Below are 16196 nucleotides of genomic sequence, written 5' to 3'. Positions count from 1 at the left end.
ATCGCAATAGCCAGCTACGGAGGAGAGAGGGAGAGAAATCCCTCCCTCCGCTCCTCCGTGCTGGCCCGCCCTCCGCAGCTGAGGGCCGCTCGCACAGTCGGACCTCAGTCGCAGGGATACTAGCATGACACTCGACTCCTGCTGTGCTGCCAGCGCGTGCCGAGTGTCATGCGAGCATCACACTAGTGCACCGTGTGGCAGAGGGAACTGTAAGGTCCAACAGCTTACTTGCATCATGAAACTTTGGAGATATTTTTAATAAGACGACAATTTAGACCAACATCTACATTTAGATATGGCACATGTCCAAATGCCCACCTGTACCTTTCTACATATAAGTGCATATCAATAAATTAGAATAACATCAAAAAGTTAATTAATTTTAGTAATTCAATACAAAAAGGGAAACACATATATTATATAAAGTCATTACACACAGAGTGATCTATTTCAAGTGTTTATTTCTGTTAATGTTGATGATTATGGCTTACAGCCAATGAAAAGCAAAAAGTAATCTCCGAAAATTAGAATATTATATGAGACCAACAGAAAAAATTATTTTAAACTCAGAAATGCTGGCCTACTGAAAAGTCAATACAGTAAATGCACTCAATACTTGGTCAGAACTCCTTTTGCATGAATTACTGCATCAATCTGGCGTGGCATGGAAGCCATCAGCCTGTGGCACTGCTGAGGTGTTATGGAAGTCCAGGTTGCTTTGATAGAAGTCTTCAGCTCGTCTGCATTGTTGGGTCAGGTGTCTCTTATCTTCCTCTTGACAATGCCCCATAGATTCTCTATGGGGTTTAGCGCAGGTGAGTTTGCTGGCTATTCAAGCACAGTGATACTGTGGTTATTAAACCAGGTATTGGTACTTTTGACAGTGTGGGAAGCTGCCAAATCCTGCTGGAAAAATAAATTTCCATCTCCAAAAAGCTTGTCGGCAGAGGGAAGCATGGTGTACTTTAAAATTTCCTGGTAGACGGCTGCTCTGACTTTGGTCTTGATAAAAACACAGTGGACTTAGACCAGCAGATGACATGGCAACCCAAACCATCACCGATTGTGGAAACATCACACTAGACCTCAAGCAGCTTGGATTGTGCCCTCTCCACTCTTCCTTCAGACTCTGGGACCTTTATTTCCAAATGAAATGCAAAATTTACTTTCATCTGAAAACAATACCTTGGACCACTGAGCAACAGTGCAGTTCTTTTTCTCCCTGGCCCAGGTAAGACGCTTCTGGTGTTGTCTATTGGTCATGAGTGGCTTGACACAAGGAATTCGACGGTTATAGCCCATTTCCTGGATTCGTTTGTGTGTGGTGACTCTTGAAGCACTGACTCCAGCAGCAGTCCACTCCTTGTGAATCTCCTACAAATTTTTGAATGGCCTTTTCTTAATCTTATCAAGGCTGCGGTTATCCCTGTTGCTTGTGCACCTTTTTCTACCACACTTTTTCCTTCCACTCAACTGTCCATTAATATGCTTGGAAAAAGCACTCTGTGAACAGCCAGCTTCCTTAGCAATGGCTGTAATGGGGTATGTGACAGAGCAGGACAGGCTGTTACAATGACCTATTGTGGCTTACCCTCCTTGTGGAGTGTGTCAATGACTGCGTTCTGGACATCTGTCAAGTCAGCAGTCTATCCCAAAATTTTGTAGCCTACTAAACCAGACTAAGGTACCATTTTAAACACTTAGGAAGCATTCGCAGGTGTTTTGTGGTAATTATTCTAATTTTCTGAGATAATAACTTTTGGGTTTTCATTGGCTGTAAGCCATAATCATCAACATTAACAGAAATAAACACTTAAAATAGATCACTCTGTGTAATGACTCTATATATTAAATGCGTTTCCCTTTTTGTATTGAATTACTGAAATAAATTAACTTTTTGATGATATTCTAATTTATTGAGATGTACTTGTATTTCTTCTAGATCTGCAATTTCTCAAGATTCAAAGTAAACAGATTATAGAAACTTTTTAATGAAATCTTTCACAGGCTGTAATTCACATCACAACAACAAATATGTGACCACATATAGCAAAAACAATTTCTCACAGTTTTGTGAAATCGTGTTTTCTTTTTGTTACCTTGTATCACTATTCTCAAGTTATTTTAAGCCAAGTGGACCATATCTTTAGTTGAACATCATTTAATAATAAGTAGAGATATAAATGTTAGATAAATATTAAGGTAAGATAAATGGTGGAGCTGGACACTCATTAAAAACTCCATCCACCAATGTGACCCTTGTCCACACGTTGTTGACCATTGGACAGTGGGCAGAGTTGCGACCACTTTACCAGCTGACCTATATGACCTCACCATGAAACTTATAGGGCTCTCAATGTTTTCGTCACTCCCATAGAGTTGCACAAAGTGGCAGAACACATGCCCGTTCACGACTCACTTCATCACCTCCTCACTTTACCGCAGATGCACTGGTGAACAGAAGTAGTAAATTCATTTTAATGATCATAGGCCCCAGCGATGTAACATTTATCATCCATCCCCACCTGAGGTGATAAATGATGATTGTGAGAAACAGGTCTGTTGTAAGGTGAGTTGGATGATTTATGGGACACGATGACATGATGCTGCACTACGATTTGGAACACAAGTGTATCTTCCCGCTCTAATACTACTGGACTAATGAACCGTGGGGACAGGTCACTAGCTGAGCCTTGTTTACTCCATTTATAGCTTTTCTGGAATGAATGGAAACGTATAATAGAATTACTGTTTTATTTTTTATTTAGATTTATGCCTTTCATTACTTAGTGACATTGCTCGTTTATTTATCCTGTCTACGTACATTGGCAATTACATTTTTTTGATTCTGCTGCCATGCCTAAGTTGTGCCAGCATAGGGCAAACGCTTCACATTGTGCACAGTCTGTGTGACAGATAAAACGAATAAAGCTCACAACGTAACCCTCCGCCCTTGGCTTATTGATATATGCATTACTTATATTTACATCCATATTTACCTTGTTTACATTGGCCAGAAACACCAAGCCGGTTGCCCATAAATCTTTCAGCTTGACGGTATCTGTGCAGATCCGCAGGCTTCTTTGTAGTTTTAAATTCTCTCCCCAGACTCCCAGTAATCCATCTTTGCTCAAAGTTACGTAGCGGCAAGAACCTTTCAAATAAACTACTTTTTGGATGTTTTCCTTGTGAATTAATGGAAGGCTGCGAATATCCTTCCACTGGGGAATTACTGATGATTTCACTCGTTCATCTTTCTCGTAAAGCTCAAGCAGCATGAAGGATGTTAATTTGTCCCAATCAATGAAACCTTCACGACTCACATCTATCTTATCAAATAAATCCCCGTATTCTTCTTTTACACCGCGCCTCACAGCTGCATATGTTCTCTCCATGAATTCGTCTTTGCTCATACATTCTGGTGGGTTTAGCTCTGGGGACTGGGAGAAGACATAGACATGACAACATTTTCAGAAACTGACAAAGGACAAGCTTACATGATTTTACAATGCTGCGGCAATGTGATAACATAATAATTGACATTTCTCTACACGTTAGAGGTCATCAAACTCTAACACAAACTTTTTTTAAAGTTGGACCATTAGTTGTCAAAATGTGAATATTGATTCTGCCTTCCATTGATGAAGAACTGCTCATCATGTAGTAAGTGCATTGTTAGCAGATCTATCTACTGCCGGGGGAAACACCGGGAACCTTCTTTTTTTAATCTGCAATATGTCTTTAATAAAGAAGTTATTTAAAAGGGCTTTCCATTTTTTTTTACACATTCATTGTTATGTAAGAATACCACAGTCAGTAGTACTTGTCTTCTTCCGATCCACAATCTTTTGTCTGCTGTGGTCCCCGGTCTTTTTTTTTATATGGATACAGTGGTGGCATCACAATGACATCATGTGACCACTGAAGCCAATCCGATGCCAATGCAGATAGCACAAGATAAATAATTTATAATGGGTTCTTTTACAATTACGGTGCCTTTTATTTGTGCTTGATTAAGGGAATAGGGTTTTGATAGAACCAGCAGAGTGAAGAACTTCTTCAAACATTTTACCAGTGGGTACATGGCGCTTGGTTCTACCCTATTTACTCTGCATTGTTGATGGGCTGACAACTTCTCCTGGTGACAACAGCTGAACACTGGAACATTAAAGAGAACGTGTCATCAGGATCATGCATATTAAACTAAAGGTATGCCCATAATGGCTCTGTTATACTGATTTAATACATACATTCAGTGAAGAAATCCACAACCTGATTTCTTTAAAATCATGAGAAGTTTTGGTCTACGACCGTGCATTGGGGCAGGACTGTGGGTAGGGTCTTTGGCTCTGCCTTGGCCCCTCAGCTGCCTCCAGTATCCAAATCTGCTTCCTTATTTAAATTTTGCACTGATGCCATCCTAGCTGCTGGTGGCGCTTGTGAAGATTGATGTCCTGGCGGTCTTTAGGAATCTGGTGCGAGTGCATGCTCAGATTTACATCTCAGCTCGATGTTGAGCCGAGATGTCAAGCTGTGCATGTGCTGCCACCAACGCTATTTTAGTAGGTACCGCTGTGAGATCAACCTGTACCAGCACCATTTTACTGCAACCTGCACAAGCGCCACTCGCAATTAGGAAAGCACCAGCATGAAATTTAAAAAAAAAGGAAAAAAAAAACAGAGGCAGTGGAGGGGTCATGGCAGAGCTGAAAACCCTACCCACAGTCCCAATGCCCGGAGACCAAAACGTCTAATGATGATTAAAAAAAAAAACAAAACAGGCTACTGGATTTTTTCACAGAATGTTTGTAATTAATCAGTATAACAAAGCTATGATGAGCATAACTTTAGTTTACTATGCATAACGCTGATGAGAGGGTCTCCTTAGGACCCAGTCATCAACAGATCACTAGGGGGGCATATTACAAAGGATGTTGATCTTGCATTTACAGTATGCATAATACAGCAGCAGAGCCATAAATGTGTAATTTCCATATATTGTCATAATATCTAAAGGCTTGTTCCCTTGATATACCCATATTAAACAAGAACACAAAATATAATTTCATCATTGAATTTAAAGAGAAGAGAATCAGCACCACAATAATGCATGAATACTTGAGTGGGGATGAGCTGCAATGCTAAGCATAGTCTAGGTGTAATAGTGGTGCTGTTACTTAGTGGACAATCACTTTTATTCTTAACTTTAAAGGTAACCTGTCATGTATTAACCTGCAGAAATTAGGTAATATACAGCTTAATAGCATTCTGACACTGTGCGGCCACTGTACTGAGAGCCCCGCTACTGGGAGGAAATTATTTTATTCCACCTGGCAGGCTTGGACTTTAGGGTGTGATCTCGTTAGCATTGTGACACGCCAGATTGCAGATGCGATCTGCCGAGATCGCACATGTGACAGGCGCTATAAAACGATCTATGTGCGATCCCGGCAGATCGCATCTGCGATCTGGCGTGTCACATCGCTAATGAGGTCGCTAGCGATGTCGCAGCATGTAAAGCACCCTTTTCAGTCATAAAGGCATGCCTATATGGTTTCAGTCACCGCTCTCTGCATAGTGAGCATCAGCTGTAACCACGCCCCGGCAATGACTGACAGCTGAGTCAGCATTGCATCAGAACAGAGCCATCTATCAGTGGCGGGGGCATGGTTATAATCGTCGCTCACTATGCACTGAGTGGTGACTAAAACAGTGCCAGATGTTTCTTATCGGTGGACAACCATTTAATCAGCATTTACAACACTTCAATATGTAAAAACATGCTGCCAGGTTCCTTTTCAATCTGATAACTTGGTGCCCAGCTACTTTTTACACACATTTGTCTAATTAATGAGGTTCAACATTAGGGCTATAGTAAGATATAAATTACTTCAAATCAAGTACAAGGTGCACCCTTAGCGTTTCCAAACATTTAAGTGCAACTTTCCACCTACTTGTTTTCCCTCTATTTCCGCATCCACTCTCTTCCATTTGATTGACAAATCTGACTTTATAGAGAAGATAGATGGAAAAAAAGAAAGTGAGAAGATGCTCTTAAATGTTTGTCCACACCAAGGGTGCACGGAGTGCCTGTACTTGGTTTGAACTGTAATTCTGTGCTGACAAATTCCCTTAAAATGTTTTTTTCCCACAAGGGAATAATAATAAGTTCCACAATTGCATGTGTTTAAAAAATATTCCATAATCTTATATATGTTTTCCTCCTATGCATTGTATAATGGCTGTGTCTGACCATACAGGGACATGATCTGATCATAGCACATCCACTGAGTAGGGAAGGGAGAAAAAAATGATACAAACTAGACAACATTGAATCGCAAATAATTATTTCTTTGATTTAAAATACACTGTGTGCAGAATTTTAGGCAAGTTGTATTTGAGAGGATTTTTTTTATTATTGATCAACAACTATGTTCTCAATCAACCCAAAAGACTCATAGATATCAAAGCTTAATATTTTTGGAAGTTGGAGTGGGTGTTTTTTAGACTTGGCTATCTTAGGAGGATATCTGTTTGTGCAGGTAACTATTACTGTGCAGAATTATTAGGCAACTTAATAAAAACCAAATATATTCTCATCTCACTTGTATATTTTCACCAGGTAAACCAATATAACTTATTTAGAAATAAGCATTTCTAACATGCAAAAACAAAACCCCAAAAAATTAGTGACCAATATATCCACCTTTCTTTATGATGACACTCAACAGCCTACCATTCATAGATTCTGTCAGTTGCTTGATCTGTCTATGATCAACGTTGCGTGCAGCAGACACCACAGCCTCCCAGACACTATTCCGAGAGGTGTACTTTTTTCCCTCCCTGTAGATCTCACATTTTATGAGGGACCACAGGTTCTTTATGAAGTTCAGATCAGATGAACAAGGGGCCATATCATTATTTTTTCATCTTTTAGACATTTACTGGCCAGCCACGCTGTGGAGTAGTTGGATGCATGCGATGGAGCATTGTCCTGCATGAAAATCATGTTTTTCTTGAATGATACTGACTTCTTCCTGTACCACTGCTTGAAGAAGTTGTCTTCCAGAAACTGGCAGTAGGTCTGGGACTTGAGCTTCACTCCATCCTCAACCCGAAAAGGTCCCACAAGTTCATCTCTGAGGATACCAGCCCATAACAGTACTCCACCTCCACCTTGCTGGCATCTGAGTTAGAGTGGAGCTCTCTGCCCTTTTCTGATCCAGCTTCTGGCCCATCCATCTGGCCCATCAGGAGTCACTCTCATTTCATCAGTCCATAAAACCTTTGAAAAATCAGTCTTAAGATATTTATTCGCCCAGTCTTGACGTTTTATCCTATGTTTCTTGTTCAAAGGTGGTTGTCTTTCAGCCTTCCTTACCTTGGCCATGTCCCCGAGTATGGCACACCTTGTGCTTTTTGATACTCCAGTAACATTGCAGCTCTGAAATATGGCCAAACAGGTGACAAATGGCATCTTGGCAGCTTCACGCTTGATTTTCATCAATTCATGGGCAGTTATTTTGCGCCATTTTTGCCCAACACGCTTCTTGCGACCCTGTTGGCTATTTGCCATGAAACACTTGATTGTTCGGTGATCACACTTCAATAGCAATTTCAAGACTGCTGCATCCCTCTGGAAGATATCTTACAATTTTGGACTTCTCAGAGCTCTCTCTTCTGACCCATTTTGCCAAAGGAAAGGAAGTTGCCTAATAATTAAGCACACCTTATATAGGATGTTGATGTCCTTACACCACACCCCTCCTCATTACAGAGATGCACATCACCTGATTTACTTAATTGGTAGTTGGCTCTCAAGCCTATACAGCTTGGAGTAGGACATGTATAAAAAGTATCATGTGATCAAAATACTCATTTGCCTAATAAATCTGCACACAGTGTATTTTTTAACCCTTTAATGGCTGTGGGCATACTGGTATGTCCTAAACCATCAAGGTGTAATTACTTGTGGCTGCTCCGGGCAGGCGAAAGTGATTCCTGCACATGTCAGCTGATTTGAACAGCTGACATGTGTGCCTCGCAGGCGCAGGTGGATTCGCGATCCACCCGTGCCTGTTAACCCCTTAAATTACACTGTCAAAATGTGATAGCACGATTTAAATCACCGCCACAGTAAACACTCACCCGCCGCCATCGGAAGTCATGTGACGTGATGACGTGGAGCCGTTGGTTGCCGTGGTAGCACAGGGTTATGTGATGACTTCTTTAGCTATCATGACTCACTTCCTCCATCAGCCGGCCGAGTGCTGCCTGTTACAAGTAGAGATGAGCGAACCGGTCCCAGTTCGGCTCGAGGTCGGTTCGTTGAACGGAGGTCTCGTTCGAGTTCGGTTCGTCGAACGTTCGACGAACCGAACTCGAACCACATAGGAAACAATGGCAGGCATTCACAAACACATAAAAACACCTAGAAAACACCCTCAAAGATGTCCAAAAGGTGACAAACAACTCACAACACAACACAAACACATGGGAAAGTGACAAGGACATATACTCATGCAAAAACAAAAGAGCAGGACAAGGAAAAAGAGGAGGAGACACAGATATATGAGTATATGCAAGGAAACGTCGATGCCATTATTGTGCAACTTGAGCCCTGCTCATTTTAGGCTTCCAATCTGGATAAATTGCCTGAGCTTGCCACGTACGCCTTGGGGATCTTGTTGTGTCCTGCAGCCAGCGTTCTCTCGGAACCTGTCTTCAGTGCTGCTGGGGGTCTGCTGGCAGATAAGCACACGTGTCTGTCCACTGACAATGTGGACATGGCTCTCAGAGGACTTTTCTTCCCCTGGGTCAGCCAGGGGAGGCGAAAGGCACGCGTATTTTTGAGAATGCTTCATGCAAAGCATCTGTTTCATTTTGAAAAGGGGGATCAAGTGATGCCAGTCAAGTGGGGTGTGTGTGGCCCAATTAGTGGAAACGAGGGAGACTGTGGTTGGAGTCCGTTCGCTTTTGAAAAAAGAACCAAGATGAACAAGTCATGACTCTCAGAGGACTTTTCTTCCCCTGGGTCAGCCAGGGGAGGCGAAAGGCATGCGTATTTTTGAGAGTGCTTCATGCAAAGCATCTGTTTCATTTTGAAAAGGGGGATCAAGTGATGCCAGTCAAGTGGGGTGTGTGTGGCCCAATTAGTGGAAACGAGGGAGACTGTGGTTAGAGTCCCCTCGCTTTTGAAAAAAAGAACCAAGATGAACAAGTCATGGCTCTCAGAGGACTTTTCTTCCCCTGGCTCAGCCAGGGGAGGCGAAAGGCACGCGCATTTTTGAGAGTGCTTCATGCAAAGCATCTGTTTCATTTTGAAAAGGGGGATCAAGTGATGCCAGTCAAGTGGGGTGTGTGTGGCCCAATTAGTGGAAACGAGGGAGACTGTGGTTGGAGTCCCCTCGCTTTTGAAAAAAGAACCAAGATGAACAAGTCATGGCTCTCAGAGGACTTTTCTTCCCCTGGTTCAGCCAGGGGAGGCGAAAGGCACGCGTATTTTTGAGAGTGCTTCATGCAAAGCATCTGTTTCATTTTGAAAAGGGGGATCAAGTGATGCCAGTCAAGTGGGGTGTGTGTGGCCCAATTAGTGGAAACGAGGGAGACTGTGGTTGCAGTCCCCTCGCTTTTGAAAAAAGAGCCAAGATGAACAAGTCATGGCTCTCAGAGGACTTTTCTTCCCCTGGCTCAGCCAGGGGAGGCGAAAGGCACGCGCATTTTTGAGAGTGCTTCATGCAAAGCATCTGTTTCATTTTGAAAAGGGGGATCAAGTGATGCCAGTCAAGTGGGGTGTGTGTGGCCCAATTAGTGGAAACGTGGGAGACTGTGGTTGGAGTCCCCTCGCTTTTGAAAAAAGAACCAAGATGAACAAGTCATGGCTCTCAGAGGACTTTTCTTCTCCTGGCTCAGCCAGGGGAGGCGAAAGGCATGCGCATTTTTGAGAGTGCTTCATGCAAAGCATCTGTTTCATTTTGAAAAGGGGGATCAAGTGATGCCAGTCAAGTGGGGTGTGTGTGGCCCAATTAGTGGAAACGAGGGAGACTGTGATTGGAGTCCCCTCGCTTTTGAAAAAAGAACCAAGATGAACAAGTCATGACTCTCAGAGGACTTTTCTTCCCCTGGGTCAGCCAGGGGAGGCGAAAGGCACGCGTATTTTTGAGAGTGCTTCATGCAAAGCATCTGTTTCATTTTGAAAAGGGGGATCAAGTGATGCCAGTCAAGTGGGGTGTGTGTGGCCCAATTAGTGGAAACGAGGGAGACTGTGATTGGAGTCCCCTCGCTTTTGAAAAAAGAACCAAGATGAACAAGTCATGACTCTCAGAGGACTTTTCTTCCCCTGGGTCAGCCAGGGGAGGCGAAAGGCACGCGTATTTTTGAGAGTGCTTCATGCAAAGCATCTGTTTCATTTTGAAAAGGGGGATCAAGTGATGCCAGTCAAGTGGGGTGTGTGTGGCCCAATTAGTGGAAACGAGGGAGACTGTGGTTAGAGTCCCCTCGCTTTTGAAAAAAAGAACCAAGATGAACAAGTCATGGCTCTCAGAGGACTTTTCTTCCCCTGGCTCAGCCAGGGGAGGCGAAAGGCACGCGTATTTTTGAGAGTGCTTCATGCAAAGCATCTGTTTCATTTTGAAAAGGGGGATCAAGTGATGCCAGTCAAGTGGGGTGTGTGGCCCAATTAGTGGAAACGAGGGAGACTGGTTGGAGTCCCCTCGCTTTTGAAAAAAGAACCAAGATGAACAAGTCATGGCTCTCAGAGGACTTTTCTTCCCCTGGCTCAGCCAGGGGAGGCGAAAGGCACGCGCATTTTTGAGAGTGCTTCATGCAAAGCATCTGTTTCATTTTGAAAAGGGGGATCAAGTGATGCCAGTCAAGTGGGGTGTGTGTGGCCCAATTAGTGGAAACGTGGGAGACTGTGGTTGGAGTCCCCTCGCTTTTGAAAAAAGAACCAAGATGAACAAGTCATGGCTCTCAGAGGACTTTTCTTCTCCTGGCTCAGCCAGGGGAGGCGAAAGGCATGCGCATTTTTGAGAGTGCTTCATGCAAAGCATCTGTTTCATTTTGAAAAGGGGGATCAAGTGATGCCAGTCAAGTGGGGTGTGTGTGGCCCAATTAGTGGAAACGAGGGAGACTGTGATTGGAGTCCCCTCACTTTTGAAAAAAGAGCCAAGATGAACAAGTCATGGCTCTCAGAGGACTTTTCTTCCCCTGGCTCAGCCAGGGGAGGTGAAAGGCACGCGTATTTTTGAGAGTGCTTCATGCAAAGCATCTGTTTCATTTTGAAAAGGGGGATCAAGTGATGCCAGTCAAGTGGGGTGTGTGTGGCCCAATTAGTGGAAACGAGGGAGACTGTGGTTGGAGTCCCCTCGCTTTTGAAAAAAGAACCAAGATGAACAAGTCATGGCTCTCAGAGGACTTTTCTTCCCCTGGCTCAGCCAGGTGAGGCGAAAGGCACGCGTATTTTTGAGAGTGCTTCATGCAAAGCATCTGTTTCATTTTGAAAAGTGGTTCAAGTGAAGCATATTTTTCATCTTGAAAATGGGGGTCAACTGATGACAGTCAAGTGGGGTGTGTGTGTGGCCCCATTAGTGGAAATGAGGGAGACTGTGGTTGGAGTCCCCTCACTTTTGAAAAAAGTGGGATCAAAAAGGGATCAAAAAGGGGATCAAGGAATGCCAGTCAAGTGGGGTGTGTGTGGCCCAATTAGTGGAAACGAGGGAGACTGTGGTTGGAGTCCTCTCGCTGTGTTTTACATGATTTTCAAAGGGCATGACATGCCTAAGAGGTTGAGTTTCATCATCTGCAACTTGTTGGCAACAGAAAGGCTGCCTTTACACCCTTTTGAGACCGAGGATTTTCGAGACCTTATGCCCATTGCAGTGCCCCAAGAGCCGATGGCCAGTCGTCACTCCTTCTCCAAGAAAGGCGTGCCCACGCTACCACAGCAGGTCGCACACAACCTCACCGATTCCTTGAGAAACTCTGTGTGTGACAGGGTGCATTTCACCACCGATACTTGGAGCAGTAAGCATGGACAGGGGAGTTACATGTTGCTGACTGGGCACTGGGTAACTATGGTGAGAGATGGAGAAGGCTTTGCTGTACAAGTCTTGCCGCCCCCTCGACTTGTGTGTCAATCCTTCCTCTGTATGTACAAGTTCCTCCACTGCTTCTGCCTCCTCAACCTCGTGTGGGTCCTCCACCTCGGCCCAAACCCTGTGTGGTCAGGCCACCCTTCCTTGTAACTGCGCCCAAGGAATCCCACACACCTCCTTACTATGCTGGCAGCGGAGCTCAAGGCCATCAGGCGGTCAAATGTTTACTTTGAAATGTAGGGGAAATGTGAGACACCGCTGAGGAATTGTGAACGGTTAGCTTTGGAGAGTGAGACCGAGTTTCATCAATGGTTGTCTCCACTCAACCAGCAGCCAGGGAAGGTCGGGTGCGACAATGATGCAAATCAGTCTGCGACCCTTCTTCAGGGCAATGTGACACACGTGCCTTGTATGGCTCACGTGTTGAACCTGGTTATCCAGCAATTTTTAAAACACTATCCCGGCCTACATAGCCTTCTATCGAGGGCACGGTGTAACGCCTGCCTGGATCGACACACTCAGATGGGCTGTAAAGGATAGGCTAAAGGGAAGCCACTCACCAAGCTGGACACCCAGAACCCTGAAACTCTTTAACCCCTATACAGTGATTTGGAATTACACAGGGCCCAAGTTGATCAATACCTGTGGAAGGCTGCAGTTCCAGAGAATAGTAGTCAGGCAGGGTCAAAACATTAATTGAGGAAGAGGAACAGAATGGGATGGCCAGGACTTAATCAGAAAACAAGCAGAGGTGAGATGCAGATCGGCCAACGAGGTACATAAACAGCAAGCAGGAAAAGTAGTCACAGGTAACAAGCACACAAAATCATAAAACTGAACTGGGGGTAACAGTAACAAGAGGTTCATAGCTTTGTCTGGCAGTGGTCTGCAGACAGTAGGGGCCTAAAAAAGGGTGCGGTGTATTCCCATTGGTTGTAGCTGAATGATGGTACTTCATCTGTGAGATACCCACCACCTACATTCAGCCTGTGGTTCTGCATCTGTCAAGGTAACGCAGCCCAGTGGGTGAGCATAACCTGCGTCCACCTGCGCCGCTGGCATCTACTCCTTTCCCATCATCAGCACTATGCACGAAAGGAACACGTTGTCACCTGGCGGCCGGAGTACAAATTGATTGAGTGGACTACGTTGGTGACTTAACAGCCGTGTGCGGCAATGATGCAAACCTGTCTGCGGCACCTTCGTCAGGGCAATGTGTCACACGTGCCTTGTATGGCTCACGTGTTGAATCTGATTCTCCAGCAATTTTTAAAATACCATCCCGGCCTACATGGCCTTGTGCAGCGGGCACGCTGCTAAGTGCTCACTTTCATTCTTCGCACCCAGCAGCTCAACAACTTTCATCGCTCCTGAAGTCTTAGGGTCTGGCGGTTAAATGCCTGAAATGCGATGTTCCGACACGCAGGAATTGGAATCTGCACATGTTTCAGCGTCTGTGGCAGCACCGCAGAGCCCTGCTGAAATACGTTGTGACGTATACCCTGGGCTAACTTGATCCAGAGGTGGTGCAGATCACGCTGCTGTAGTGGTGTCAGATCAAGGACCTATGCACCCTTCTACACAGTTTACAAATATCGACGACGATCTTTAGGACTGGCGATGCCATTCTCAGCGTGACAATTCTGGTCATCTACAAGATGGAGCACACTGTATGCATTATTCGGAGTCAGGTGTTGGTCCAAGAGGAAGGGTAGGAAGTACAGGAGGAGTCATATGCAGAAGGGATAATAAGATCTACAAGGTCCAGACGGTGAGCGGCACCTAGGCGGAAGTCAAGGGATGGTGGGGGAGAGGGATTAACAAGGGCGCATAGTATCTGCAAAAATTGTTGAGGAAGGTGCAGGAGCCCATGAAGAAATGGAGGACGAACTGGCGATGGGCATGGAAGACTCAGCAGATGAGTGAGAGCTTTCTCACATTTAGGTTGTGCGAGGTTGGGGGAAGAGGGCAGAGGAAGGAGGCACGATTCTCACCTCTCTGCCACCAACACACCAAGCACTTGGTCCTCCTGGATGCACAAGACACATGAGCGCCTTCTTGCTGCACTACCTACAACATGACCCTCGGATTGTACGAATTCGAAGTAATGCTAACTACTGGGTTGCCACACTGTTAGATCCCCGGTACAAGACAAAATTTGGCGAAATAATTCCTGCCATAGAAAGGGACGCACGTATACAGGAGTATCTGCAGAAGGTGGTACGGATTCTTAGATCTGCTTTTCCAGTAAACACCAGTGCTGCACAGAGTGAATCTCAACGCTTTGTCATGGATAGGAGGAAATGGTCTTTTACTTGTCCACATCTGAGGGACCGAGGGCTGGCTGCTGTGCTGAGATGGCATTGAGTACGGTGTCCCTGCAGAGTTGCACTTTTGGTCATATACCAAATGAGTTCAAAAAGGACAGATGCTGGTGGAAAGGGGAACAGGTGTGTTGGAAAGGGGAAAAAAGATTTTGTCCGTGGGTTTGTTGGTTAAGCAAAAGTAACATTTGATGAAGAAACACCATCTGTTACGGTGGGACTGGCAGATTTGGATAAGGTGGTATATACTATGTTACCGCTATATAACGAAAATTAATAAGAAAAGAAAGAGAAAGGTATATATCCCCATCAGCAGTCAATGTCCACCGTGCTCCCAGATGGAAAAGGAGAGGTTGGCAACTGGAAGGTTAGATGGAGGATACAGATCTGTGTGGCTATGAAACTAATAGTTGCCTGAACCGAGTTAGACGCCACTTGGATCTGGAGACTGGGAGCCCTGTTAGCGTCACAGGGTCCACACGCCCACCCAGCCCAGGAACTCCCTGTTAACATCACAGGGGCCATTCAGTATGCTGACCGTGTGCATTGGGGCCACACCTGTGGACAGCAGGCGCATCAGCAGCAGCAGGCCTGTTAATGTCACTGGGCTGCACAAGCAGGACTTGTAGGACAGGAGCTGGTCTTAACCGTTCTGCGTTACCAACTGTGGTGGCGGCCTGCATCGACGCCCTATCCCTGCCTACCTGTGGCCTAAAGCCGCAATGGGTTCAACACATGGAGGTGTGCTCTTTCAGAGCATAATAGAAGACTGCGCACCTCCTTGTTGGCTCCAGCCCGTTTTATAACCTTGGTCCACCCCAAACCAGGGTGGACCACAATGCACCTCCTGGAGACAAAAGCAGAGAGACACGTCATGAGTGGCATAACTAGCGTCCTATTTGGAACCGAAACTTCAATAATGACTGCATGGCTGCCACGACACAAACACCTCACCAGTTATCGTCTGACCATCAATAATGAGGTGACAAGTCATAGGGGCAGGCCTCTGCAAGCCATTTGGGAGTGGCCTAGCCACATCGTCAGGACACCTGATGCCCTGTGGTCTATATGGGCCCCCCACATCAGGGGCAGGGCCAAAGAGTTCATTACCGGACCTAGTCTCTGATGCAGTAAGTGCCTGAGCATGCTCAGTTGCATTAAATACAGTCTCTGAAAAAAGACTATCAGCTTTAGCATGGTGTCTAGGCACAAAACAGGACTTAGACCTGGCACGGAATGCAAGTACCTGTGCAAAGAGGCTTTTCGCACTAAGTGTGGGAGCATGCGCTGTATCCCGAAATGAAGACTTAGCTTCAGGAATGGCACAGTCAGGCTGAGCATACTCACTAGGCGAAACACTGTAGTTAGGCTGCAGCTGGGGTAAATCGGCACACGCATGCGCACTAGCTGCCTCTCCACACTTAGACGTGGAGGAGAAATTGCTCTTCGGGTGTGGACTTGGAGATGCTGTCTATGAACAGAAGGAAAAGCTAAAGGAAGCCTCACTTTCTATCCCTCCGAATTATCAAATGCAGCAATGAATTCCCTGAGTTTGCTATAACATTAGCATAGCAAAATGTGCATGAGGGTGTCATGCAGAGGTGCTAGAAATAGCTTGGCACCAGTGGGGCACTAATGGAGTACAACAGCCAGTTCTATGATGCCACTAAATGGCAGCATTTGTTGCTATTATAGCTTATTAAAAACAGAGCAGGAGGGTGTCCTGCACAGGTGCTAGAAATAGCTTGGCACCAGTGGGACAAAAATGAAATACAAC

General features: G+C 45.1%; 1 protein-coding gene across 1 annotated transcript in view; it reads right to left on the bottom strand.

Moving 5' to 3' along the window:
* The window catches only part of WDR49 (WD repeat domain 49), a 306857-nt gene that overhangs the window by 283395 nt on the left and 7266 nt on the right, over nucleotides 1–16196 (bottom strand). Inside the window, exon 2 of the mRNA XM_075338561.1 lies at nucleotides 3000–3440. Coding sequence (XP_075194676.1) covers nucleotides 3000–3440 — 441 coding nt within the window. The remainder of the gene's footprint in view (nucleotides 1–2999; nucleotides 3441–16196) is intronic.

Source organism: Anomaloglossus baeobatrachus, chromosome 3 (assembly GCF_048569485.1).
Source record: "Anomaloglossus baeobatrachus isolate aAnoBae1 chromosome 3, aAnoBae1.hap1, whole genome shotgun sequence".
Lineage (NCBI taxonomy): Eukaryota > Metazoa > Chordata > Amphibia > Anura > Aromobatidae > Anomaloglossus > Anomaloglossus baeobatrachus.
This window is presented reverse-complemented; position numbering and strand designations above follow the sequence as displayed.